The 26,201-nt window shown below is 54.5% G+C and overlaps 11 protein-coding genes across 11 annotated transcripts; 5 read left to right on the forward strand and 6 right to left on the reverse strand.

The window, feature by feature from the left end:
- Positions 1–990: 990 nt before the first annotated feature.
- On the reverse strand, positions 991–2,802 carry G647_07672 (uncharacterized protein; the record flags this gene model as incomplete). Its single annotated transcript, XM_008731985.1, has 1 exon — positions 991–2,802. One exon carries the CDS (start codon positions 2,800–2,802, stop codon positions 991–993), a length of 1,812 nt encoding a protein of 603 aa, XP_008730207.1.
- A 1,652-nt stretch (positions 2,803–4,454) lies between these two features.
- G647_07673 (hydroxymethylglutaryl-CoA synthase) lies at positions 4,455–6,034 on the reverse strand (the record flags this gene model as incomplete). The annotated part of the gene is made up of 4 exons (XM_008731986.1): positions 4,455–5,496; positions 5,553–5,751; positions 5,811–5,913; positions 5,975–6,034. 4 exons carry the CDS (start codon positions 6,032–6,034, stop codon positions 4,455–4,457), a joined length of 1,404 nt encoding a protein of 467 aa, XP_008730208.1.
- A 1,292-nt stretch (positions 6,035–7,326) lies between these two features.
- G647_07674 (uncharacterized protein) lies at positions 7,327–8,344 on the reverse strand (the record flags this gene model as incomplete). Its single annotated transcript, XM_008731987.1, has 2 exons — positions 7,327–8,159; positions 8,257–8,344. The coding sequence occupies 2 exons, from the start codon at positions 8,342–8,344 to the stop codon at positions 7,327–7,329; spliced, it is 921 nt and encodes a 306-aa protein (XP_008730209.1).
- A 569-nt stretch (positions 8,345–8,913) lies between these two features.
- G647_07675 (uncharacterized protein) lies at positions 8,914–9,528 on the reverse strand (the record flags this gene model as incomplete). Its single annotated transcript, XM_008731988.1, has 3 exons — positions 8,914–9,164; positions 9,221–9,313; positions 9,375–9,528. 3 exons carry the CDS (start codon positions 9,526–9,528, stop codon positions 8,914–8,916), a joined length of 498 nt encoding a protein of 165 aa, XP_008730210.1.
- Positions 9,529–10,198: 670 nt separating this feature from the next.
- Positions 10,199–11,290, forward strand: G647_07676 (uncharacterized protein; the record flags this gene model as incomplete). Its single annotated transcript, XM_008731989.1, has 1 exon — positions 10,199–11,290. One exon carries the CDS (start codon positions 10,199–10,201, stop codon positions 11,288–11,290), a length of 1,092 nt encoding a protein of 363 aa, XP_008730211.1.
- A 135-nt stretch (positions 11,291–11,425) lies between these two features.
- Positions 11,426–12,259, reverse strand: G647_07677 (uncharacterized protein; the record flags this gene model as incomplete). Its single annotated transcript, XM_008731990.1, has 3 exons — positions 11,426–11,867; positions 11,923–12,134; positions 12,185–12,259. 3 exons carry the CDS (start codon positions 12,257–12,259, stop codon positions 11,426–11,428), a joined length of 729 nt encoding a protein of 242 aa, XP_008730212.1.
- Positions 12,260–12,917: 658 nt separating this feature from the next.
- Positions 12,918–15,653, forward strand: G647_07678 (uncharacterized protein; the record flags this gene model as incomplete). The annotated part of the gene is made up of 2 exons (XM_008731991.1): positions 12,918–12,933; positions 12,994–15,653. 2 exons carry the CDS (start codon positions 12,918–12,920, stop codon positions 15,651–15,653), a joined length of 2,676 nt encoding a protein of 891 aa, XP_008730213.1.
- An 896-nt stretch (positions 15,654–16,549) lies between these two features.
- G647_07679 (uncharacterized protein) lies at positions 16,550–17,284 on the forward strand (the record flags this gene model as incomplete). Its single annotated transcript, XM_008731992.1, has 2 exons — positions 16,550–16,769; positions 16,896–17,284. 2 exons carry the CDS (start codon positions 16,550–16,552, stop codon positions 17,282–17,284), a joined length of 609 nt encoding a protein of 202 aa, XP_008730214.1.
- Positions 17,285–17,533: 249 nt separating this feature from the next.
- On the forward strand, positions 17,534–20,020 carry G647_07680 (uncharacterized protein; the record flags this gene model as incomplete). Its single annotated transcript, XM_008731993.1, has 1 exon — positions 17,534–20,020. The coding sequence occupies one exon, from the start codon at positions 17,534–17,536 to the stop codon at positions 20,018–20,020; it is 2,487 nt and encodes an 828-aa protein (XP_008730215.1).
- Positions 20,021–22,302: 2,282 nt separating this feature from the next.
- On the reverse strand, positions 22,303–23,589 carry G647_07681 (S-adenosylmethionine synthase; the record flags this gene model as incomplete). The annotated part of the gene is made up of 3 exons (XM_008731994.1): positions 22,303–23,303; positions 23,354–23,439; positions 23,501–23,589. 3 exons carry the CDS (start codon positions 23,587–23,589, stop codon positions 22,303–22,305), a joined length of 1,176 nt encoding a protein of 391 aa, XP_008730216.1.
- Positions 23,590–25,046: 1,457 nt separating this feature from the next.
- G647_07682 (uncharacterized protein) lies at positions 25,047–25,976 on the forward strand (the record flags this gene model as incomplete). The annotated part of the gene is made up of 1 exon (XM_008731995.1): positions 25,047–25,976. The coding sequence occupies one exon, from the start codon at positions 25,047–25,049 to the stop codon at positions 25,974–25,976; it is 930 nt and encodes a 309-aa protein (XP_008730217.1).
- Between the last annotated feature and the right edge of the window lie 225 nt (positions 25,977–26,201).

The raw sequence follows: 26,201 nt of genomic DNA on the forward strand, positions 1-26,201 counted from the left end.
GTTCAGAACTGCGAGGAGAGCTAAGTCACGCAGAGGTTCCAAGGTTATCTTCGCGCCGCCGGGTGCTTGCTGGCCAGAAAACAAACACAGGGAAGAGGAAAGAACCACTACCCCGCCGACAAATTACTGGGGCGACCATCTCTGGCGCGGGCGGTGTCAGGCGCCGTCACGTGTAAAATGCCAAGCAAATCGGAGATTGTACAAAGTTCGCTTTTCTTCATCTTCATTTTCTCCGTTGCACTTTTAACCTCGCATCCTCTGTTCAACCGTACAGCGGCTGAGCTGATGGCTGAACTGTAGATGAGCCATATCTCATCAAGAGCCTGCTGCCTGCATACTCTGTTCAACCGTACAGCGATTGAGCTGGTGATTTGCCTATAGATGAGCCATGATATCAAGAGCTTTCGCTGCTTGCGTCCTTTTAACACAGACTCGGGAATGGGCTGTCCAGCAAACAGTGTGCCAGTGTGCCAGTGTGCCCTGGACAATGTGCAATGTTGGTATGTTCACCTGTTTTCCTGTTTCTCTCCCCTTTACTCCGTACACAGCTCCGATGATTTTCACCTATATGCTCAAACGATAACTGCCGAGGCGACTGGCCCGTCAAAGCTGGTCGTCGGTGACTTCAAAAATTTATGTCAAGTCTCAACAGTATGAGGAGCCTCATCACTCGTTTACGTTTTGGTATTTCCGAAAACCAGTGGATGAAGTTATGCTGACTCCTGCTGGCTTCTAGTCTTCGGTCCGCTGCTGTACAGGTCTTCCACAGGACCAGATGAATGATGATGGTGGTGATGCCGTACATAGAACCTCTACTAGGCTTTGGACTTGTAAACAAGTTTTCATTTCGATTACCAGATTTTCCTATTGCCAATGCTAGGCATGTGCTCATCACCTGGATGGCCTCGTTTCAAAAGCATTGCTATCCCGATGCCATTCCCTTTCCCAATGCATCTCATCTCTTCGTGCTGGTTCTCATAGAGCATTAAATTATCCTCTCTTGCCCCTTCCACTTCCCCTCTCACCTCGTTCACCCTCCCTTTTATGCCACGGATCGGCCGGCCAGACCCACCCTCTCACTGTTCTTGCCTCCCGCTTCTCACCCATCTGCGGCTCAGGAATCCACTTGTCCTTGCCATCCTTGCCCAACTCCTCGACGTCGCCATCCTCATCAATGCTTAGGACGTTGTCGCCATGATGGCCCCCGTCCCAGACACGTTGTCTCGTCAGGGCACCGGGTCCGCCCACGTCCATGAAACTGCTCGGTTGCCCGGGCAGTGGTGTCGCCTTGGCCAGCATCAGGAGATAGTACAGTGCCAAGGTCACAGTCAGGTTGACTCCGCTCTCGCCATTGCTCTCGTTGCGAGCAAAAGTCTTGGTCTCGACAGCTTCAGCGACTTCAACAAAGCCAAAGTATGGCTGACCACGCTCGTCGCAACCCGCGCGGACACAGACAAGTTCGATCTCGGTGATGATGAAACCGTACCGACAACTGTGCTCACGCATGCATTTCTGCAGGTGCGCCAGTGTGCGCAGGTACTCAACCTTGCGTGCCGGCCCTTCGAGGCGCATACCAGTGTTCCAGCGATCAAACGATCGGACAAGGCCGACAACACGGCCTCGGGGGAGGCCGGAGAGAGTGCGGTCGTTGTCGCTCGGGTAGTTCGCAAGGAAGTTCGGGGTGTTGGCGGAGTTGGCACTCAGACCGGACCCGGTCGGAGTGGGTGCTGGGTACAGACAGATGGAGTTGTTGCCTAGCGATAGTCTCGTGGCGGCGTTGATCTTAGGGAAGTAGATCTTCGAGATCAGGTTGGCAAGGTCGGTCTCTGAGCCGGGTGTCACGGTTGTGGTGTTCAGGTTATTGCCTGGTAGACAGGCGGTATCGTGTTGGAAGTTGAGCAGCGTTAAGAGGTCAGGGATGGCAGACATGGTCTGGAGCGAGAACGACTTCCAAGGTCGGACGTTTCGGATATCCCACCAAAAGTGGTTCGTCAGACCGCGGCCTGTCTGGAAGGTAAGATGGCGGACGAGGTTAATTGGCTGCGTTGGCTGGGTCAGATAGCTAAGCATGCTGATGGAAGACATGGGTGGCAGCATTGGTGGCGGGCTCATCGAACAGGGTCGAGATATGGTGTCAAGGTCGATGGGCATGTCGAAGGTACCCTCGAGGTTAATGATGGGCGGTTCTGGCATAGCCATATTCGTGAATGGCATGACATTAGTGGCGAAGAGATCTGGAGACGGGGTCTGCTGGTTGTGGGAGACGTAGACAGGCATGTGGCGGTAGGTGGGATAACCGAACCGGTTCAGGACATCGCTGTTGATACTCGACGCCGAGGTCGAGCGGGAATGTGTCTTGACAGGCACATTGAGCTGAACCTTGGACAGGCCTGGAGAAGGGTTCAGCGAGTTCGATCGCGAGTAAGAAGCATTCGAGACCGGCGACATCATGGGTGCGCACTCGACAGGCTCTGTTGCACTCCTGTACATGACTGGCCTCGCATGCTTGGTGGTATGGATGATGGACGATGATGTCCGTCGATGGATCGCTGGTCGATGGGCAGATGAGGGCTCCAGAGAGGAGTCCTGGGTCCTGATCTTCGGAAGCAGGGTCGGACCATGTTGACGGAGAACTGGTGATCGGCTTGGGGTGTAATTACTAGCACTGATTATTGACTCGGGTGAGGTGTCCACCGTGCAGTACGATGAGCTGGACAGATTGCGAGTATGGCGGTGCTGACCAGCAGCACCAGCAGCCTCCGGAGGCGTAAGAGGTCTATAGTAGTAAGGTGCCAACGACATTCTGGACGTCATGTCAGTGAGATTTCGTCCAGGCCAGGCAGCAGTGTGGGCAAACTCACATGTTGTAACTTTTGGTGAGTCCGAGCAGAAACCAGTGGTCAGCGAGAAGCCAGCTTCTCCGAGTCTAACAACAAAGGAAAAGAGATGACAGTAAAGGAAAGAGGATTACCAATGGCAGGCAGACTGACTCTTCAGTCTTGCAACTTGGAAAGGATGAAAGGCTCAGAGCTCTTGAGAGGGAGGAAGGACCAGGTATAAATGGGCTGGGTGTATGCGACCCAAGGTGGGCATCATCGAAAGACGGCCAACAACGTCCTGCAGGTCATAATGCAGATGAAACGTGGAGCAGGCGTAGAGAAGGAAACAAACACGCCGACACGGTGTTCGAGAATGCGATGCTGCGTAACCGGCCAGCCGCCAACTTCGATACCGCGAAGCGTGGAGCGTGGTATACGCGCCTGATGGAAACAATTCAGAATGCAGCTATTTTGGGTGGAAGAGGCCGCCTGAGGCTGCAAATTTCTCCTCGTGGCACTGGTCCAACTGGCCCAGACAGCGTGTAACGAGGCTCTGGTTGATTCCGTCATGTCTTACGAGGCAATCTGTGTCGGCGCTTGGTGGTTATTTCGAGAGATGAGGTTCTTGCGACAAAGCGGCTGTATGACGGAACTCGTAAGGCTTCGGGGCGCGCGCAGCGGCAATCTGAAGAGATTGCCAGCGTGGAGGCGTGGCTGAAGCGCGGCCAGAGATCCAGCAGCATTCGTTCCGACTTTACGTGTGGGACTTTCTGGCGCAACGGCCTTCCCTCAGATACGCGCTGGGAGCTGCGAGGCGGTTTACGGGCTTCCATTGGTGCTGAATTTGCCGCGGGGGCTGCCAAAAAATACCAGTTCATGGAGCTGGGAAGGTGGCGCAGCATAAGCAGACAACCCGCCGGGCAGGTTGAGCGAAGGTTCCTCCAAGTCGCGTGCTTCTCTCTTTCGCGTCTCCTCTCGTCGCGAAAGCATCACGAAGTCACGCAACTCCAACGCCCACGGCCGCATCTTCTTGCAGACTGCATGCATAAGTGCTTCACGAACTAGACACGAAGGAAGAACGACTATGTCCTCCCAGCCTCTTCGGTTCCATGCACCTCGCTCGTTCTGTGTATGCTCGCATCAGCACACTGCTGCTCCCTTCACTCCCACTGGCCTCAACGGTCGTCCGAGTTGGCTTGTGTTTCAGGTTGGAGATTTTTGCTGTCAAACAGGTCACTTACTGGCCGACCCTGGCTAAAGGACGATGCAGGTTGCACTAGGCGCATCTGACAATACGCTATCTCGCCCGACCTCATGCAGAGCGGCTGTTTCGGGATACTCATAATGTTAGACAATGCTCGACGACAATTCGCCTCTTCCTCGTGCTGTCTGCTGATCAAGTATGGGTGGCAAGAGGTCCTAGCTGATGGAACCCATGGGATGTCTTCCATATGTACAACTGCATGCGAGGCCCCAATGCTGCCCATGTGCGAGACCCAATCAATCTACTCATACCACTGTAACGCCTTGCCTCTATCGAAGTTTGTCTACGTCATCCACCAATGCAAGTCCTGAGCTCAATCCTGAAACACAGTCTTTGGTGCAAGAGATGATACACTCTGCGGTCGGTGGCACTCATGCCTTGACGTCGTATTTCCGTCGGAACATTTCATCGACCTCGGTCAGGTAGTAAGTGCCAGGCACCAGATGCTCGACTGCCCCGGCGGGCTTGAAATCCTTCTTCAGATGTGCCTTCTCTCGAAGCAAGCACATGTCGTCATACACCTCAGGTGCAACAACCCGGCGGGCGTCCAGTCGTTCTTGCAGATTGAGCTTCTCGGCCATCTCTGTGGTGTCCCCAACGACCTTCAAGCTGAACATCGAGCTGGCTAGACCGCTGCCGTAGCTGAAGACGCCAACTCTCTTGCCTTGGAGGGTTTTGGGTGCAATATTACTGATTAGGCCGACAAGGCCTCCATAAACGCTGCCACAGTACATGTTCCCGCACATGGTGGCGACCTGAATGGCAGGCTGGACACGTTCGGCAAAGCGCTTTTTAGTCAAGCCCATGAATGTCTTTTCGACAGTCTTGTCGCTCAAAGATGCCTGGTAGTCAAGGTCGCGTAACTCGGGCGGAACCTCACTGAATTGGGGATGGCCTGGGTCTTCCAGGAAATCATTGTACAGCAGGCGGGCGTATGACTTCGAAACGAGTTTGCATGTCGGCGCATGGAAGGCCATGTAGTCGAATCGGTCGACGGGCGCTTTGTCGACCTCTTCTTTGTGGACGCCATTCCCGTTCACGTGGTGTCCGTTGACGCCGTTCGTTTGTGACTGGAGTGCCCTTTCGCGGGCATTGTATGCTTTGTAGCATGCGTCAACAGCCTCGGTATAGCACTTCAACGAGAATTGACCATCAACATATGGGTACTCGCTCGTGAGATCGGGTTTGTAGAAGTCGTATGCGTGGGTAATGTATGAGCCTCGGAGACCGGCTTCGAATGCAATCGGCGCATCCGGACCGATCAACAGAGCCACACAGCCAGCACCCCCGGTCGGGCGAGCATTGCCCTTCTTGTACAAAGCAATGTCACCCGCAAGCACGATGGCGTCTCGCCCATCCCAAGCCGAAGACTCAATCCAATTTAAAGAGTTGAAGACCGCATTGGTGCCACCGCTATACACAGTCAGGGCGTGTCCTCTCCAGCCAGACAGGGACTGGGTGGAACTCACTAGCATGCATTGTAAGAGTCGACGCCCTCGACATTGAAATTGCCCGACTCTTGGAATAACTGCATCAGCACGGATTTGACGCTCTTGCTTTTGTCCAGCATCGTCTCGGTGCCGACCTCCAGTCTCCCGACATTGTTGAGGTCAATGTTATATTTTTTGATCAGGCTTGTCAAGGTGGTAAGGGCAATGGAGTAGATGTCTGCGGAAGACGATGTCAGTCGAGGCAACGATCGCTCCTCATGCGGTCCCGCAACTGACCTTCCCTATCATCGCAGAAGGACATTCGAGTCTGCCCCAGTCCGATTGTGTACTTGCCCGCCGCCACTCCATCGAACTTCTCCAACTCAGCTTGATCAACGCACTGGGAATCTGTCAGCGCATGCCACTACCATGAAGTCCGCGTCGTGTTGAGTCTCGCATACCTGATTTGGGAAGTAGATTTCAATGGCTTTGATGCCAATATTCTGAGGTCGGGACGCCATGGTCTTTTAGGAGGAGCAGGAAAACGTAAGAGTAACTCAGATGTGGTCGTTGCAGAGAAGAGGTCCGGGAACGACTGAACTGAGAGGGGATGTTTTGTTGCTGGGTTGAGAAGGCGGTGAAGTGGGGAGATCAAGGGCTAGAGATAGCAAGGAGAGGCGAACTTTTTTGTGGAGGCGCGCAAACAGGAAAGCGGGCACTGGGTAGATCGTGCTGCAACAGCCAGTAGGCTTTGTTTGTCTTGCAAGAACTCTCTCCTCCGGTAGACTGTGGACGCTTGAATGCAGGAGGAAGAAAGAAATACGTACGGCGAGAGTGCCAGAGATATGGGATGCGAGCACCGTAGCGACCCGGCCGGCACCTCAACGGCGACAGATTTCGAAAATGATGCCACAAATTTTGAGATGCACGAGCCCACAGTCGTTAGTCGTTGGGGGGGTGCCCACTGTGCCCACTGGACCACACACACGACACTTGAGCCACACCGCCCACATGATGACGCTTCTGGTTGGCTGATTAATGCCAATCAGGGACAGACTAAGCTCTCCAAATCGTGCTAGCTGCTGTGAGCTGATCCGGATGCCCGTGTTCCTTGCATGAGCCGACCCTGAGGCGCTGGAAGCTTTCTGGCGCTGTGTGTCGTTCTACACGGATCTGTCAACTCCGATATCGCCATCCCCCTGACGACGCAAACTGTGACAGTGACGTTGCGCACAGCCTCGCCCGTGCATGTCGCTGCTGGAGTTCTGTGAGAGCCGCGACGCCACTTGATCTCAATCCCGCGATGACATCGCGATGATCGTAAAAACAGGCAACCACCTACACAGTACAATGCATTGCACTTACTCGTAGGAGAAGCTACTCTCGAGTGAAGATAGGACGGGTTTGATACACTCTTCTGTGGCAGATATAGACCTTTGAGACAATCCTCTTTTACACACCCGCAGACAGATACGAAAGCCTGGTCTACAGGGCACCCAGTATATACTCAGTAGTAAGTATCGACATGCCTGGAGGGACCTGGAAACAAATACTCCGTACCCAGTACCCAGTAATCTCTATAGAAATAATGCTAAAGGCCGGAAAGGCTGCCTAAGTGGGTCGTGTGGTGCCTTTACAACCACTTACTTGGTAGGTACTCATAGTATTCGCCTCGCACCTGAGACTAAGTTGGCAGACTCTAGTACCTGTTCCACATTTCAGTATACGTCCTTCTATCGACCACCTGTGAGTAATCACTGTCTATCATGGTACTGTCCCAGAATGATTCAGGCCCCTATGATCCTCCCTATCATCAATAAGAGGAGGGCACAACGCCGAGGCGGCCACCGTCCGTGACGACTACACATCCATTGATATACGCTCCAGCCCTCGAGCAAAGCCAAAGGACAACACCAGCCATATCCTGCTCGTCCCCGGTTCTTGTTGCCGGGACAACGTCTTTGCCAAAGGCGCCTTCGATGTTGTGTATTTCCGTCTTGCCTTGGGCTGCGTACATGCCGTGCGTCATCTCCGAATAGTAAAGGCCCGGTGCTATCACATTTGCTCTAATGTCGTAGGGCACCAAAGCCGTCGTCAGTTGTTTGGTAAGATGCACGGCAGCCGCCTTGGATGGCCCGTACGAGAAGTTACCCAGGGCCTTTCGATTATAGCCACCAATGCTGGCAGTGGTAATGATTTGGGGCCGAGGAGTGAAATTGTCCTTGTTGGGAGCTGGTCTCTTCTTGTTTGCGGCATCAAGCAGCGGGAGGAACGCAGCGACGGTAAAGTGGATGCCTGTGAGGTTGACGGCGTATGTGGAATTCACTTCTTCTGGCTCCGGCTTCCACATGTTCTGAGCGAGTTCTTCGATGGATACTGGCTTCTGATCCTTGTCCAGTGTTGGCACTGGTGGGCCGGAGATGCCACTGTTTGCAATGAGTACATCGATGTGGTCGACTTGTGCTTTGACCTTTTCGAAACACTGCTGTAGAGACGGTTTGGAGGTGACGTCGCCCACTAGGGGGATGATTGTGCCTCCCGGTACAGAATCTGCTGTCTCCTTCAAGTTGCTCTCCCGGCGGCCAATGATGAACACTTTGGATGCTCCATTCGCTGCCAACGCCCTGGCCATCATACGTCCAAGCCCTAAAATGCAAGTGTTAGTCGTGTACAACGCGCACTCTGCTCCAGTATTATGATTGCAGGCTGCACATCAGCCAAAGATTCGTGAGCGTTGACATACCAGAGCCGGCGCCAGTGACGACGGCCACGAGGCCGTTGACATTGAATAGGTTCGCCGCCTGGATGGGGGCAGTATCGGCGGCCGACATCTTAGACGGTGCCGGAGAGCTTCGATTGACGATGTATCGGGGTTCTCTAAGTTTCACAAGCAATACCTGTTATGTTCTTGTGATAGTAGCAACAACAACAATGGCAACGGGACGCAAAAGACAGCAATCACGTAGATAGCTGACTGGATGTTGTCATGAGGGAAGATTTCTGTTGACCCTGCAGGTGGTCGGGTCATGTCCGTGGTGGAACGCTGATCGGCTATTTCGCCGGTTGATTTCCAGCAAACTACAATAAATGGAAGGACCGAGCATCCAGATGAATTAAACGCCGACTGCCCTATTCAAAATCAATAGTCGCTCGGATGTCGAGAACTCCTGTGTTCGGAATCCCGTTGCGCTTGATAGTTGTGGTGATGAGCTTACACATAGCATCTCGAAGAGCATTAGGTTTGGCGTGGCTCCAGCATTACCTTCGTGTTCTCCCTCTGCTGAAATGATCTTGTTCATCAATCTATCACGGCTCGCCAGAAACAGATATATCTTTCGGACAGAAAGACCGAATTGGGTTGACTGATCGCTAGGCTATGTCTCGAACAAACGCATGTGCTTTAATGCTTTCCCATCCCTAACTTCCCCTTAAGTCTGTTGAGTCCCTTGGAAGGTTCATAACTCTCTCCGCGGTCACCACTCGTCCTCGCGTGCGAGCCGTCCGGCATTGTACCTGGACTAACATCACGCTGCTCGCTACGTTTTCTGGATGGGTGCGCTTGCTCGTCAGTAGCCTTGTTCGAAGCGGCTTTCGGGTCTAGAGATCCGTTCGAGTTGGAGGTATTGGTCGGTTGTGAGGACGCGGTGCTCTCTGCGTTCGCAGTAATCAGCAAGGAGCACATAACGGAATGTGGTTGTTACAGCTACCTCCAGCATTTCCTTGATCATAGGGCTCCGCTGCTGTGCCCTTGCCTTGCACGCCCGAGAGCGGCTCTTGGCCTGACTGCACGCCTATCTCCTCTGTGACAAGCGGCTGGTCAGTATGATCGGTCAGATAGGAGCGATGGTGTGAATGTTTTACCTGGCGCATTGCCTTGATCGTACGGCTCGTCCACTGTTCCTTTGCCCTGGATACCCGAGGGCGGCTCGATGCCTGACTGTGTAGTTGCTGTACCCATGTCCTTGGTTTTGGTGCGCGTAAGTATTTGATCGACAATGTCAGGATGAGGAGACATTGTTGCGAAGGAAGCGGTTGCGACAGACCAAATTGATGCACTCTGTATGCAAAGAAACGCAGGGTCAACAAGGGCTCGGATGCACAAATTGAAACGGGTCCTATTATTTAAGCAGGGGCATGCTCAAGTTAAGAGCTATCAGTCTTATCGCGCCTAAGGTCTCACATTCGACTCGTTCTCGCCCTGTTCGACTGGAATCCCACTGCGCAAGAGCAGGTGTAGCCGACGTCATCGGCCACCGCGCGGCACGTCATACCCCTCGCTCGGAAAAAGGTCGACGGTACGGAACCTCAACCATAGCTGAGGCGCATCAGCAGGTATGGGCAAGAATCGTCCGCAAGCCGAAGGTTACACCCCCCCGGTGCCCCAGAACCCCCAAAGGCCCATTAAGCTTTGAACCGATGTGTCGTAACAACATCTGCTGCATCGTGACACAGAACAATGGGCACTAACCCCACGTGGTCGATGGACGAAGAGTGAGGGGCTAAACGATTTGCTTTTGCGAAGTGGCGCCCAACGCCCAGCCTGCATCCTGCGCCGCCAAGCCATGCAGCTTTTTCCTGCTCGGCAATAGAAACTCTCCTGTACACCATACCCATGCTTCAAAGAGTGGACGAAGCCACCTGCGAACGTGCAATTCACAGCCTGACTTTGAGGCACTCTGCCAGGAATGACAAGCACTACAGCTGCCGACACATGTGTCGACTGTCAGGACCATGAGGCCAATCTCACCATCCGAGCTCGGCGCTTGTGTGCCGCCTGTTTCAGCCGTTACGTGAACTCCAAGATTCTCAAGCGCATGGAGTCCCATGGATTCAAACACCTTGCTGAAGACCAGAAGCGCCGCCTGTTTCTCCCTGTATCGGGCGGTGTTTCCTCCCTTGTTCTGCTACAAGTGCTCGATGCTCAGCTTCAGAGGCAGATTGGCAACCGCAACAGGACCGCCTACGATCTCATCGTCGCGCGAGTTGTGCTCCCAGACGCAAGAGATCTCGCCGCCATCGAGAGTGAGTATCAAGCACTAGCACAGAGGTTCCCTTTGCACACTTTCCTTCCACTTGTGCCTCTTCATGATGTGCTTCGTATGGACCATAGGATACATCAGGACCTCTCACACCTTGGCATTGAACTTCAGGCTGGCGGATCGGACGAAGAGATCGTGGACCGGATATTGTCATGCGCTACTTCTGTGACAACAAGAGCAGAGTTGCAGTCTATCCTCCTTCAGCGGCTGCTCGTATCGATAGCAAAACACCAAAATTGCGAGGGCGTGCTTTGGGGTCATTCAGACAGCCGCCTGGCGGCTCTTGCACTCGCGGACGTTGCGAAGGGAAGAGGTGGGTCGGTCTCTTCATCGATCACTGATGGTCCGTCTCTACATGGCATCAAGTTCAACTATCCCACTCGTGACCTTTTCAAGGTCGAGCTCCAATCTTATGCGCAAGCGGTAGCCGACCCGCTTGCAACCGAAGGAGAAGACGATGCTGTCGGACAGCCCACATCAGGCATCAGAAACGTTTCGATCGACAATCTCCTCAGCAATTACATAATGTCGCAAGGGGAGAAATACCCGAGCATCATGGCAAATGTGGTACGAACCGCAAGTAAACTTCAGGTCCGGAGCACGGAAAATGGTGTTGTGGCATGTTCTTTCTGTGTGGCGCCTATGACTCGGTCTTCCGACAATTCACGAGTTGATCAAAATCTGTGTTATGGGTGTGAACGGATGAGACAAGATATCAAAATGTGGATTACGCGATAGCGTTATGGATTCATTCATGATCTCAATTCATTCGTCTCGTAATACAGGATAAGGAACGCTCATCGGGTTCTGCTTGTTGAATCAGCCTTTCGCATAATCTGAACTCCGGACAAGCCAACAATTTCACCGTTAACCTCAACGAGTGCGAGCAGGCAATGGAGGTTGGACACCCCCTCTTGCCTCGAGATCACGTTGCCTCTCTCGGTTGGATCTTCTGGACTCTCGTTGCGAGGTGTATCTTGGAGGAGGGCCGTTCTGCGCATTCAACACAGCTTCGTCGTTCTGGTAATCCCACTCGTCAGGCAGAGACGGATCCGCCACATTGGCCTGTGGAGTGCCTTTAATCCTCTTCTGGCCACGAGCACGCAACTCATTCTCAAGGAGTACCACATTTTTGGTGTTGCATTTGTATGCTGCATCAGCAAGGTCGCCAACAAAGGGAATGAGGCCAACCAGGAAGTCGATCATGACGTTCATTTGCATTCGCATCTTGACGGAGGACGGCAGCCCTGGTTCAATGGAGCAGCAGGTGCGGTAGACCATGAGCGCGAGGAGCAAGTCGGCAAAGTCGCCGATGCTAAAGCATGGTCAGTCTTGGGATTTTACGAACAGGGACATTGAGCTAGACTCACGCAGGCACCAGCCCAATGACTGCACCCCAGCCAAATCTTGTGCCCAGGAAGCTTCCCAGACACAGATCGATGCGGTATGCTCTTCTCTTCGCCTTTGTCAGAATCCTCTCCTCCTCCGGTGTCAAGCCGGGTGGAAGAGCCCGCTTTCTCTTCTTGCTTGTCTTGTATAGCCCACCCAGCCTGGTGGCAGGTACTGTCTCAAAGTAAGGATCCTGCGATGAGTTAGGGTCTGGAAACATGTCGTGGCGCAAAAATGGCGTACCTCACGACCCTGGTTATTGGATGAGTTCTCCTGGAATAGTCTCCTGGCCACCAACTTCGCTGCAAGGGATGCCATATTGACGGTAGTTGGCCTGGGACGCTCTCGGGAACGTAGGGTGAATATGAGAAACTCCTTGAAAGGTAGGAGGATGGGAGTGGGAATGAGCGTACAGAGGGTAAGAGATGAGCTTTATGTCACTGCGGATATGAGAATTCAAACAAAGGCATGAGTCGCCAGACAAGCATCGTCAGAAGCCTGGTTGGGCCGCTGTAATTGATTGGCATCCGGTGATCGTCAAACAGTGCCTTAGACGCGCTGGAATTCAAGAAATTGGGCCGGAAATCGCATGGGCTCAGACGTCACTCAGCTTGTCAACAGTGGTGAAGGTATGGTGACTGCACCAGCCACCCAGCCACCTAGCCAGCTGCACGTCTCTGAATTGTGGCTGTGATGCGCCACATCTGCAGGGCGTCCAAGAGCGTCACGGCGTTGCACCGCCTCATGCATTCGGAATCCCTTCTCGCTCTTCGCCCCCTGCAGGCTTGCTGGCTTGCAACGCAATCACAACCCCACAGATCTGAACCGACTAGCCACGTCCTCTTGGAACACAGTCGGTCGCAGTCTAGACGAGGGGCTGTCAACACAACAGTCCGTCGCTTACCGTGCAACATACAAGAGATTTCCCGGGTCGTGGAGATGGTCAAGTACCCTGACCAAGACATCATTTTGAGAGATGCAGCTGGAGGACTGTACGATACCCATGCAAACATGCGTGTGCTCGTGTTCGTGCTAATGCTGGGTGCTGACAGGGCTGGATGACCTTTGTGTCCGTTTCATCATTAATCTGCCACCGGAGGAGCTCGAGTCTGTGGAGCGCATCTGCTTCCAGGTCGAGGAAGCACAATGGTTCTACGAAGACTTCATCAGACCTCTTGACCCTTCCTTGCCTTCTCTTTCTCTGCGCGCTTTCAGCCTACGCATCTTTCAACACTGTCCGCTGTTCTCGCAATGGTCGGCCCAGCACCATACCACTGCCTTCGCCGAGTTCCTGGCATACAAATCCCGCGTGCCTGTTCGCGGAGCTATCTTACTGAGTGAGGCTATGGATGAGGTTGTGCTCGTGAAAGGCTGGAAAAAGAGTGCAAATTGGAGCTTCCCCCGTGGCAAGATCAACAAAGACGAGAATGACCTCGACTGCGCAGTACGCGAAGTTTACGAAGAGACTGGGTTTGATGCCCGTGAGGCTGGGCTTGTGAAAGACGAGAAGGACATGAAATATATTGAAGTGACGATGAGAGAGCAACATATGAGGCTGTATGTCTTCCGAGGAGTACCAAGGGACACCCATTTCGAAGCGAAAACACGGAAGGAAATCAGTAAGATTGAGTGGTACAAGCTGACGGATCTACCGACGTTGAAGAAGAGTCGACAGCATGAAGGCAGCGGCACGGATCACGCATCCCTCAATGCGAACAAGTTCTATATGGTGGCTCCATTTTTGAATCCACTCAAGAAATGGATTGCCCAGCAACGGAAGAAGGAGAATCGATACAGCTCACACCTTGCAGCTCCCCCGATGGTTCCGGAGGATGTGACCATGGAAGAAGAACGAGACACTGATGATGTTGGGGCACGACTGACCGAAGCAGCGGCGACGGCCATCAGCGATCTCCCAGAGGTTTCTGCTTCGTCTTCGGTCGACCCGACCTCGCATCTGAAGGAGATGCTCAATATTGGATCACAACCTATCCAGCAGCAAACGTTGCTGCGACCAAGCCATATGCCACAGATTGACACCCAAAAGTCCAACGCCCTTCTGGCTCTGTTACGAGGAAAGATCCAAGATCAGTCGCGTGCTATGCCCCAGACTCCTGTAGAACAGATCTCTGCGCCGCCTGAGGTTCAACGCTCGCCACATACATCCCATGTACGACAACCACAGATTGATCAAGCTCGGCCGCCGCCACCGTTCCCGCAACAATATCCTCATCTGCGGCCTGAAGTCCAGTCTGCCTTTTCAGGACCGCGAGAAGCCGCCGTCTATCCCTTGACGGCAATTGACCCGGGACAACCGCCTCCACAGGTCGCACCATATCAGAGAACCGGTGATCCGTTATCCATGGGGCAGGAAGCATCACACTTCCGTTCAGCCCCAGTACCTCCGGCCAGTGCACTGCCTAAGTTGACCAGTCATACCAAGGCCCTGTTGGACGTCTTCAAACACGCAACAAGCACACCGCATCAACCCATGGCCCTTAGTACAGTGCAAAGGTCAAGTGCTCCTCCTGGAATCGACACAATGCGGCAGTCTGAAATACAAATACAAGGCCCCCTTGATCGGCGCGAAAGCGGCCAAACTATGAAGGCCTCTAGCAAAGACTTTGTTTCTTCTGAGTCGAACCCAGTCCTCGGGCCATCTCCAACTACGGGTCTGGAGGATCAAGTCTCGTCGCTACTGTCCTCCAGACGGCCCCAAGACGCGCAGAGAACATCTCTCCTTGAGCTTTTCAACCAACCATCGCCACCGAAGATGGTGCATGCTAGCGCTGAGCCTGCCGCGCCCGTCGAGCTCGCAGCGACAGCACCCCAAACTCTTCCTGAGAAGCCAAAAGCGAACAAAGATGATCTCCTTCTGTCTCTACTCAGACAAAGCAGTCGGGTTGCATCTGCGAAAGCTGACGAAGCAAAGAGAGCGGCGCCGAGAGAGGGTGAGACCGCCGCGACAGTCAGTGGACCATTGAATCAGCCCGTGTTTGAAGTTGTACCAAGGAGTACGAAGCATGCGAGCAACGAGACGGGCCGGAGCCGACTCACTGCCCCTCGGACCCTCTACGACCCTAACGCGCCGGCACCGGTGAAGATTTTGACACGATCTGAGGAGAGCCGCCCGCAGCCTCCACGGTCACCAAGGAGCATCAAACCAGCGTCGAAACGAGCAGTGAGGGAAAAGGCCGCTCCGAAGGAGCAGACAAAGCCCTTTCAACCTCAAATTCTCCGTCGACCGCAGACTGCCGATAGTGCTGCTCCTGGTGTGCCTCCACCAGTCGGCGAAGCGGCGGCTCAGCCACTTCCTGCGACTTCCAATATGCCTTCCGCGGCTGTCTCCAACGCCGATATGGGCGGGAGATTGGTGCCGAGCAGGAAATCATCGCAGACTGATGCGCAGAAGCAAACCCTTCTGTCGCTTTTCGGAGGGCAGGTGGAGGCGGCGCCCAATGTAACAACGCCGCAACCGAGTCCCGGAGTGGTGTCGCCTCTGACATCCAGTCAAATCGTGAGCGCCAACGGAGCGGGCCCCGTGTCTGGCATTGAACCTATCTCGACCCGGACCTCGCGCGTGGGAAGCACGACCTCTCTTGTGAGCGGGACGGGAACTGCACGTCCTGCAGTTGAGAAGCGACAGACAGGTGCCGAGAACAAGGCTTTTCTTCTGGGCTATTTGGGCAGAATCGCTACGCAGGACCAGTGATCTAGGATGGCGGTGAGACTTTTACGAAGGTTATGGAACTGGGCACGCGGGCTCGATTTGACGAGCACATGCGGTACACCTCGGAGACGGCGACAATCATGCGGCATGTCACCCGGTGAAGTCTAAATACGGGGACGTGTCGTACTCGCTTTGGCCGTCCCATCCTCAGAGCGGGGCTCTTTTTGCATCCGTGGGTGCACAATTTATGCAGAGGCGTCGCAAGATCTTCCATTCTTTGCTCTCTATCCTCTCCCGGGTGGAGGTTGTCCAGTAGCTTTCTCCGAACTATCACGAATGCGGTAAAAGGCGCGAGTGTCTTTGGTAAAGATCTTGCATGCAGCTCGACCAATTGCTTGGCTACGCAGGTGATGACCTCAGCCGCATGCTGGGTCATTGTACGGGGTAGGAATGAGGCCTAGTCGTCCGACAGGACCACAGCGTGGTGAGCGTGCCCGACGAGGCTAGCTGAGGCATAGGGCCTATGAATTTATTAGCGACAGCCGAGTCCCGTCACAAGGCCACCAGTTCACCGACCTGTAGACGCCCCGGTGCGAGGATGGAAGCGTGGAAGTTGCAGCATGACTTGGTCGAGTACGGAGTACTGTGTACAGGTAATGATGCGTGCACATCCGCGGCGCCTGTGGCAATTCGCGGAAGTCCTGCATACTCGTAGATGAAGCTGGGCTCAGCCGCGCCCGATCGCCGACTCGTACGCGCGGCGGCGGCAGGCAGAGAGATAAATGCAAAATGAAATAGACGAGAGTGCAGAGCGATCTGATCCTCCTTGGGATCCGCCCCATCAGCTAGACACCTGCTGGACATTTTGAGCCTCGATACTCCTTCTCGTCGTCGTTCATTCTCGATGCGTGGCGTTTCAGTCTTTCGCATGCCGCAACATGGCCATGGTGGCGCCCCGTCCGCTCGTTGGAGTGGCAGGAGCAAAGAGTGACGGAAAAGGAATGTTCCTCGCCGCGATCCAGGAAGCTGCTGAATCATCATCGCCCGCTCCCACTCTCAGTCCCGGTTCTTCTCCCAGCGTCACTCTCCGCAAGGTGGTCATACTCAACCATGGCACGGTCCAGCAGCAACAACCCTCTACAGTAGCAGCCGACAGCGGTATGTCATTAGTGATCCTCAATCAGCCATTATCGGTCGTGTTCGAGGCTGCCCAAGCACCGTGCTTTAAACCAACCGGTTCCGTTGCAGGTCGCTCGTGTGCTGACTGTGCTTTCCCTACTTCAGACGCGAATGTCGTCAACGGCCTTGCTCACGATTACAATCGCGGCCTGAGAAACGAGACAGGCGACTTTTCAGGCAACATGTCACCTGTTGTGGCGGGCAGCTCGTCTGAGCTCCTCCCCGCGGCCGAGGGTGTTCTAGATCCGATCTCACGGGTATTGTATACATACCCACCCATGTGTCGCTCGCCAGCTCATCCGAACGTGCAGCAAATTCTCGAGAGGACCCAGTCCCAGAGCAAAGTGCCCGGGGCTTCGCAAGGCGGTGTGTCTGCCAGGTCGCCTTATGCAGACTCCGGTTACTCCGATGATCAGTACTCGGGCGTCTTGAAACCCGAGCCGAATTCCTTGCGGCGGGTTGATAGTAGCACCTCCGGCAAGGAGAAGAAGTAAGTTCCACCAACACATCGTACATCAAGATCAGATGATGCCTGAGCAGGCGTCCATCATCGTTTTCTGCCCCGCTCACCCTCCAGTAATCCTATCCATGGATAAGCACTTTGTGCCCATGTGGTCCCGGTGATCAACCGCTATTGCGGCCGAAAGCTTCAGACTGACCTGACCTGACCTGACGTCTTGGCCTCCCAGCATACTGACGCTTCATGTCTACACAGAAAAGGGGTCTCCTTCCTCAGTCGCATCATGGGCAACAAGAAGCGAGACTCCTTCGAGCTTCACGACGACAATGCGTCCGAGATCGGTTCCGAGGTTCGACCTGCCGGGGTCGAGGCTGAGGTATTCTCGCAGCCCGTGGGCTTCATCCCCAAGTTCCCTGCGCCGCCGCGATACATCAAGGTCAAATCCCAGTACAGGAAACAGAAGGACTTCGACAGGTTGTTCCTTGCCCAGATCATACTGAACGCACCCTCCTCCAAAGGTCGCAAGGCGGAGATAGACTCGAAAATCCACGACATTGGTGAGACGCCCGCCGCCACTGCTCCCACGCCGCCGAGAAATTCAGCCAACCATGCAATATGGGCGATGGAATTCTCAAGAGATGGAAGATATCTTGCTGCTGCTGGTCAGGACAAGAAGCTCAGGGTGTGGGAGGTTATATCGTCCGCCGAGGATCGGGACAACGAGGAGAAACTCTCGGAGACAAACAATGAGAATGTCAAGCTGAATGCGCCGGTATTTAAGAGCAAGCTATGTCGGGAGTATGATGGCCACACGTCGAGTATCCTGGACCTCAGCTGGAGCAAGAACAACTTCTTGCTGTCGTCATCCATGGACAAGACCGTACGGCTGTACCACGTGAGTCGAGCCGAGTGCCTGTGCGCATTCAAACACAGTGACTTTGTGACGTCGATCCAGTTCCATCCCCGCGACGACCGATTCTTTTTGGCCGGCTCCCTGGACTCCAAGATCCGGTTGTGGAGTATCCCGGACAAGAATGTGGCGTATTGGGCACAGGTGCCGGACATGGTGACGGCTGTGGCATTTACGCCCGATGGGAAGACCGCCATCGCCGGGTGTTTGAACGGGCTGTGCATACTGTATGACACGGAGGGTCTCAAGGCCCATTCCCAAATCCACGTCCGGTCGGCACGGGGCAAGAATGCAAAGGGAAGCAAGATCACAGGCATCGACACCATAGCTCTGCCCAGAGAGAGTGCCCAACCAGATGTCAAGCTACTCATCACCAGCAATGACTCGAGGGTGCGGATGTACAATCTGAAGGACAGAACCCTGGAAGTGAAGTTCCGTGGGAATGAGAACTCGTGCAGCCAAATCCATGCTTCTTTTAGTGACGATGGGAAATATGTAATTTGTGGCAGCGAGGACCGCAAGGTCTATATATGGCCTACATCCGTCAACGAACGGCCTGACAACGAAAAGAGGCCTATGGAGGTGTTTGAAGCCCACTCAGCCATCGTCACCACGGCGATTATGGCACCGGAGAAGACGAGGCGATTGCTTGCACAGTCGGGCGACCCTCTGTACGACCTATGCAACCCACCGCCGGTCACCCTGGTAAGCCGTGCGGATTCAGTCATTTCTTCCCGTGCGCCCACAAACAACAGTGCGGACGAAAAACAGATCAAAGATGAAGCCAGGCTGTCCGAATCTCCTCGACGCGCGCCAGAGACACCGGCATATCTGGGCCGTCATTCGCATCCCGGCGGTCAAATAATCGTGACGGCGGACTACACTGGCCAGATCAAGCTCTTCCGGCAAGACTGCGCTTTCCAGAAACGAAAAGCAGAGACGTGGGACACGAGCTCTACCTTTTCCCGGAAGATGCTCGGTCGAAGCGGCTCAGTGGCCACGAGGAACTCGGTGGCGGCTTCGCCCTCACACAGAAACTCTTTTGCCATGAATCCGAAGACGCAGTCGACCGACCGCATCTTGAGTTGGAGGAACTCGGTGAGCCCGACCGATTCGGGCCACAACAATTCCTCGACGAGCATGTTGGAGATGCGTGGCTCGTTGAGGGATAATGAAAGGTCACGGAGCGCGTCACCCAGGAAGCTTCTTGGGCATCGACTCTCCCTCCACAGATCATCGCCTTCGCGGAAAGACAGCCTCGCATCTCCATCCTCTCTGGAACATCACTCCCCGCTACAGCAAACGCAGAATGGACCGGCGATCACAGTTCAGTCGCCGCTCGCCCAGTCGCCTCAAAGCTTTCATTCGGCACCGAGGTCGCCCGACCAGGAGATGCTTTCGCTACAGAACAGCCTACAACCTCTACCTTCAAACCCCTCCCCCAGCGACCTTCCGCATGACGCGAACGATCCTCTTTTCTTGATGGGCCAACAGTCCTACATGGCCTGGGACATGAAACACACACTGATGCCCATGGCGGCTCATGTGCCTCGAACACCGGGCCTGCTCGGCCCAGATGGAAACCCTCTCTCCCGGGCAGCCAGCTACGTCAGCCAGTTATCTAGTGACTTGACCGGTTCAGAGCGGGATCCCAGTCCGGGAGGTAGCATGGGCGACGACGAGCGACGGGCTTCTGCCGTGGGTGCGAAGAACAGAAAATCCTCGCGCTCACAGCGACGGAGTAGTGCGGGCAGTGAAAATGATTTGAGGTGTAAAAAGTGCGGAGGTACGACATTTAGAGCGACCAGGACGGAAAAGGGCCAGAGTTTTCGGTGCAAAAAGTGTGGGACTTCTCTTTGAGTGTTCCAGCAGCTTTGTGCATGGGATTGACGTTGGCATCTGGCGTGTTGCAATTTTGAATGACTACCAGGTAACCTCGAGCAGATGACGAAGCATACGAAGCATGGCGCCGGTCAGTTCTGGAGGTCGGATCACTTACGCAGTACTCAACAAAAAGCCACCAGCAAGCAGGCTTGATTATTTCAGCCAAAAGTTCGTCCTCTCTGTGTGGATATGAGCACCGACCAGCTTGATATAGCGGATTCTACAGACACCAAGTTATATCAATATACATGTACTATACGATCGATGTCTCTCTGTCAACGCATCTTGGTCCCTCTAACCACTGACCGTCAAACTCGGAAGAGAGGTGTACTTGTCTCCTGAGCTGACATGATGACAGAGTCACCCCTAGCTGGCATGCATACGCAGACTTGGTTTTTTTTTGCCCGAGCTGACATGATAGACAGAGTTGCCCCTAGTATACAGATGTAGACTCAGATTCTTTTAGAGCCGGTCGAACGGGGGTCCAGTGTGCTCTCTGTATCCGCGGAAACAGAGAGAGGGGGGTGGGACACTTTCGTTGAGACGCCAGACTTGTGCGCAATGCCATGTTTGAGGCTGGGTGGTAATGGGATGGGATGGGATGGGATGGGATGGTGCGCAGTGCGTCCTGCAGACATCTATTCGTGGTTCGGTCAGGGGGGAGATGTCGTTGGTGCGTTGTCCCCTGCCATTCACTCTTGCAATGCAGATAGATAGGTACAGTGCCTGAGTCCCTAAGTACCCAAGTACCTAAGTGCCCAAGTACCTAAGTACCCAGTCCCTCAGTACTTCCCCAAGTCCCTACTTACCTACTTAACCCAAGTCCCTACCAGGTCCTCACGTAGATGGCTGAAACGAAAATAGAATCCTGACGTGACGTTCTTGGAAGGCTGACCAAACAACATTATCACACCAAGACCCGTTGAACGCTCTTGTACCTTGAATACAAATCCCCCCCGGCTCGTACACAAGTAGCGCTCATGCCGTGTTCGGACACCTACCTCCTGGACGCCTGGCGCCTGTCGTCTGTCGTCTGTCGTCTGTCGTCTGTCGTCTGTCGTCTGTCTCGTCTCTCCAAGGACGTGGGACTAATAGAGCTTGAAGGCTGGCTGGCTGGCTGGCTGGCTGGCAGGCACGGGGTCATTGCTGATTTCTCGGCCACGGTCATCGTCCTGGAGAAGTGGAAAAGGACGTACCTCGTGCGGAACACATAGTATATACTTAGCTTGATCAGTATTCACTCCCTTTTTAAGCACCTTTGTCCACATTCACCGCTCACCGCTCACTGGCGGAGGTTTACAGCAGGTGTAGCCTGCTCGAAGCAACGGTCAAGAAAGAGCACGAGCAGTGAGTAGGTATTGAAGAAGACTCTAGTGGGCAGAGTCGTACGAGAACACCAAGAGTGAGAAGTTTTTGAACAAGAGCCTCGTGGGCAAAGTCGCACGAGAAACACGAAGAGTGAGTAGGTATTGAAGAAGAGTCTCGTGGGCAGAGTCGTATGACATTTAGCGCTCCTACATCTGCACCCGCTCGAAACTCTGCAGTTGATGCTTGATGCCTGATGCCTGCTGCTCGTCTGTGAATTGCGATATCCGTGAGCTTGAAGAGAGGTTCAGTCGAGCTCCCTCGTCTCGAGATCGATAAGTGAGTATGCAAAGTCTGGTAGTGTCTGGACATGGACCTTTTGGATCGCCGTCTCCCACCGCAACCCACTTATCATTGACCTTGATGTGCGTCGCCTTGCCAGCTTCTCGTCCCTTCATTAGCCCTGTCTAGCGAGCTGAAACGCCGTTGCCTTGAATCCAATATGCCCAGGAGAGAAAAAGAGTCAGAACAAAAGTCTTGCGCATCAGGGGTATCATCGTAACATGTTGAATATCGTCAAGAAGGAAACCCGCGCCGGTGGAAAGATTTCTTTTTTTGGTGACAAAAGCAAAAACCTCGCTTTTTCTTTCATGAGCAGCACATAAAGAAGAAGAGGATTGGTCTTGGGTGCCGGTCTCCGCGGCCAACCCGCGACCATGTTGCAATCAAAGACACCAGAGGCGCCGAGAGATCTGTTTCCGGGTCTGTTGAAACCACAGGAAAGCACAACCCCTGACCTCCGGGTCCGACTTTAAAAAGAAAAAAAAACCGAGCCACGCTGTCTATGTGCTCTCACAACTTTATGGATTGTTAGATCCGGCCGGGGGCGAAGGTGGTGAAACGGAAACGCTAGGGGTTTGTCGGTATCAGCTGGGGAGATGCCTGACCCAAGTCTAGAATTTGAGTGTCTTGGGCTGTTCCCAGGTGAAGGTCTGGTCACTGAAGTGACCGTTCTTGGCGGTGCGGCAGTAGATGGGGTTGGTGAGGTTGAGTTCCTTGACAATGACACCAGGTCGAAGGTCGAAGTTCTTGAGAATAATCTCGACGAGTTCGGCACTGGACTTGTCACTAGTGCCGTAGGTTTCCACGAACAGGGAAAGCGGCTCGGCCACACCGATGGCGTAGGAGAGTTGCACCAGAGCACGACGCGCCAGTTTTGCGTGAACCAGAGACTTGGCGATCCAGCGTGCGAGGTAGGCGGCTGAACGATCGACTTTGCTGTAGTCCTTGCCGGAGAAGGCACCGCCTCCGTGGGCGCCCCAGCCGCCGTAGGTGTCGACAATGATCTTGCGGCCAGTGAGGCCGGCGTCACCCTGAGGGCCACCAATGATGAAGAGGCCGGATGGCTGGATGTGGTAGACAGTCTTGTCGTCCAGGTACTGAGCCGGGATGACCTTCTTGATGATTTTCTCCTTGATCTCCTTTCGGAGCTCCTCGGTGGAAATGTCTTCGGAGTGTTGAGCTGAGACGACGACCGTGTCTACTCTCAAGGGCTTGACAGCGCCGCCGTCGTGTGCGTATTCCACGGTAACTTGGGTCTTGGTGTCGGGTCGGAGCCACGGTAGCTCGCCGGACTTGCGGGCGTTGGTCATGGCAGCATTGAGCTTGTGGGCCAACTGGATGGTCAAGGGAAGATACTCGGGAGTCTCATCGGTGGCATAGCCGAACATGATGCCCTGGTCGCCGGCACCAAGCTTTTCCAATGCCTCGTCGTAGTGCAGCCCCTGGGCGATGTCGGGAGACTGCTCTTCAATGGCCACCAAAACATTGCAAGTCTTGTAGTCGAAGCCCTTGTCGGAGTGGTCATAGCCAATGTCCTTGATGGTGTTGCGAATGATTTTCTGGTAGTCCAGGCGTGCTTTGGTTGTGATCTCACCGAAGACCATGATCATACCTGCATGTGTGAGCATGAGAGGGCGCGGTCTTCGGGACGAAGCTGCATACCAGTCTTGGTGGCGGTCTCGCAAGCGACCTTGGAAAGAGGATCATCTTTGAGGCAGGCATCGAGGATTGCGTCCGAGACTTGGTCACTGAGAGAAGCTGTCAATGGAAACGCTACAGCCGAGGAAGTAGAGGTAGCTAGCGACTCACGCAATCTTGTCTGGGTGCCCCTCACCAACAGATTCGGAGGTGAAGAGGAAAGTGTCGCCTTTGGACGTTCCGTTCGCGAGGCCGGTCATATTCGCAACTTGAGGGTGTGCCGGGTAGCTACGAGGTCAGGCAAGTGGTGGTCAAGATTTGTGTGGGAATAATGCGGAGGGGGAGGGTGGAGGCAGGTGGGAGAGGAGGTACCGGATGGAAGGTGACACGACACAGCAGATCTACCACGCCCGGTGTTTTCGTGAGCAGTGAAGAATGACACTGGCTCGATCTGACAGTTAGAAGGTCTGTGTGCAATATGCGGCCACCAGTCTGAGGAAATGCGTGAGCAAATGGTGGGGGAGGTGTAATTATATCACCAAGGGAAAATTTGGAGGGGACAATGAGACTCGGATACTAGGATGTTGCAGGTTTGGAGAAAAAAACGTGCGTGTTGCTGATGTCGTTATCAACTTGACTTTTGACGGGAACCCACCTCGTGCACTGCGAGACTGGGAGACTGGAGGACTGGAGGACTGGAAGTGCCTGGAGTTGGCACCCGCACCGGCATCGGCAGCCTGTCCCTGGCCTGGCACCCTGGCTTGTTCTGCCCTGGACGCACGCCCAAGGATAAAGCCCACCAGACGGATAATTAACTGGCCAACGGGAGTACTCGTAGCAGGTCGCCCCGGTGGCCCCATGGCGGGACTCCCATCGTCCATCGTTGAGACGGGCATCTCTTTCTCGTTGTGATGCGGTGAGCAACCATGATGAATGGTGGGATTTATCCTGTGCCTTTCTCAGCCTATGGGAGACGTCTACTGGGTAAACGGGCAGCCCGTCGTCCGTGCTGGTCAGATCGCGCAATCGTCGGTCTGTCGCCTGCTGGTGCCTGTACCCTGTACGTTCCCCTCCCTAAAACTCTGTGGATCTCGTTCCGAACTGTATCCGGCGATCAAGGCGTACTGGGTACATGAACGCTGAAGGCGGTGGCAGAATATCTTGTCAATAGATCAAGCCAAAATTTTAAGTGTTGTAAGGGAGAAAAGAACGATACACAGATATAATTCGAGAAGCAGACGGCTTTATTCAAAGATTCTTTACCAGTTCCTGTCAAGCACGACGGCGCCAACGCTATCGGGACAGGCCGTGTTACCAGGTCGGACTGACTACGTTGAGCACGAGACACCCAGACACGTTCCTTGTCCGCGATAGTCTTGACCAGGACAAGCAGAGGATATCACCGTACAGATTCTGGCACAGACGGAACTCTCGTTGACGCCCTGACTGCAGGACTTTGGCTGGAATCAGAGGCACAAACCTTGAGAATGAGGCAGCACGGCGCCTTTTCACTCCTCCGATAGACGACTGGGCGCTTCTGCGACGTGTCGAGCACGACGGACGTGACGTCGAATCGTCGATACAGAACCCGGCACCCGACGTCAAAGGCATATCAAGGCACCGTCTTCAAGGCCTGTCCTCCTGAATCGAAGTGACCGTTGTCCGCCACAACCCACCACGTCCCCGGTATCTCCTATCCGCCTTGTTCCTCTGCACCATGTCTAAATTCGGCGTGCTGGTGACCGGGCCTGCCGGGGCGGGCAAAACCACCTTCTGCACCAGCCTGATAACACACCTGCAACACACGCGTCGCTCCTCCTTCTACGTCAACCTCGACCCCGCGGCCACGTCGTTCGCCTACACCCCCGACCTGGACATTCGGGACCTGATCTCTCTCGAGGACGTCATGGAAGAGCCCATGTCCCTGGGCCCCAACGGCGGACTGATCTACTGCTTTGAATTCCTGCTCCAGAACCTCGACTGGCTCTCCGAGGCCATCGACCCGCTGACGGAGGAGTATCTGATCATTTTCGACCTCCCTGGCCAGATCGAACTGTACACGCACATCCCGCTCCTGCCCGAACTGGTGCGCTACCTGTCGCGCATGGGCCCGCTGAACATCAACCTCTGCGCCGCGTACCTCCTCGAGGCGACCTTCGTGGTCGACAAGGCGAAATTCTTCGCGGGCACGCTCTCGGCCATGAGCGCCATGATCATGCTCGAACTCCCGCACGTCAACATCCTGAGCAAGATGGATCTGGTGAAGGACCAGGTCCCGAAACGGGAGCTCAAACGCTTCATCGATCCGGACGCCCAGCTGATCGACGACGACGACACGGGCAGATATCCTCTCTTGCCCTCGGCGGGGGGTGGCGCCGCGTCGGAATACACGGCGCTCGACGTCGGCAACGCGCACCAGATCGACAACGTCATGTCCGGGGGCTCGTTCAAGGCGCTGAATCGGGCGGTGGCCAAGTTGATCGACGATTTCAGCATGGTCTCGTTCCTCCAATTGGACGTCAATGACGAGGAAAGTGTGGGTGACGTGCTGAGCTACATCGACGACGCCATTCAATTCCACGAGGCCCAAGAGCCCAGAGATCCGAAGGAGCCAGAGTTGCAGGAGCCGGCGTGGGAGAACGACTGAGCAGAGGGGTGGGAAGCAGGGTATTGGCCTCGGAACGAGCGGTCTCGAAACGAGCATGATTGAACAGCGGTCCGTGTCTGTCCTCCAAAAACGGTCAAACTACTACTATTCAGCGTCGGCGTCGGAAGGTCGTGCGTGTGCGTGTGCTTTTGCATTTTATGGTCCGGTCGAGGTGTACAAAAAGTAGACAAGCCTCCAACAGATACCCAAAATCCGTGCTTGTGA

Source organism: Cladophialophora carrionii (assembly GCF_000365165.1).
Source record: "Cladophialophora carrionii CBS 160.54 unplaced genomic scaffold supercont1.6, whole genome shotgun sequence".
NCBI classification, from domain to species: Eukaryota; Fungi; Ascomycota; class Eurotiomycetes; order Chaetothyriales; family Herpotrichiellaceae; genus Cladophialophora; species Cladophialophora carrionii.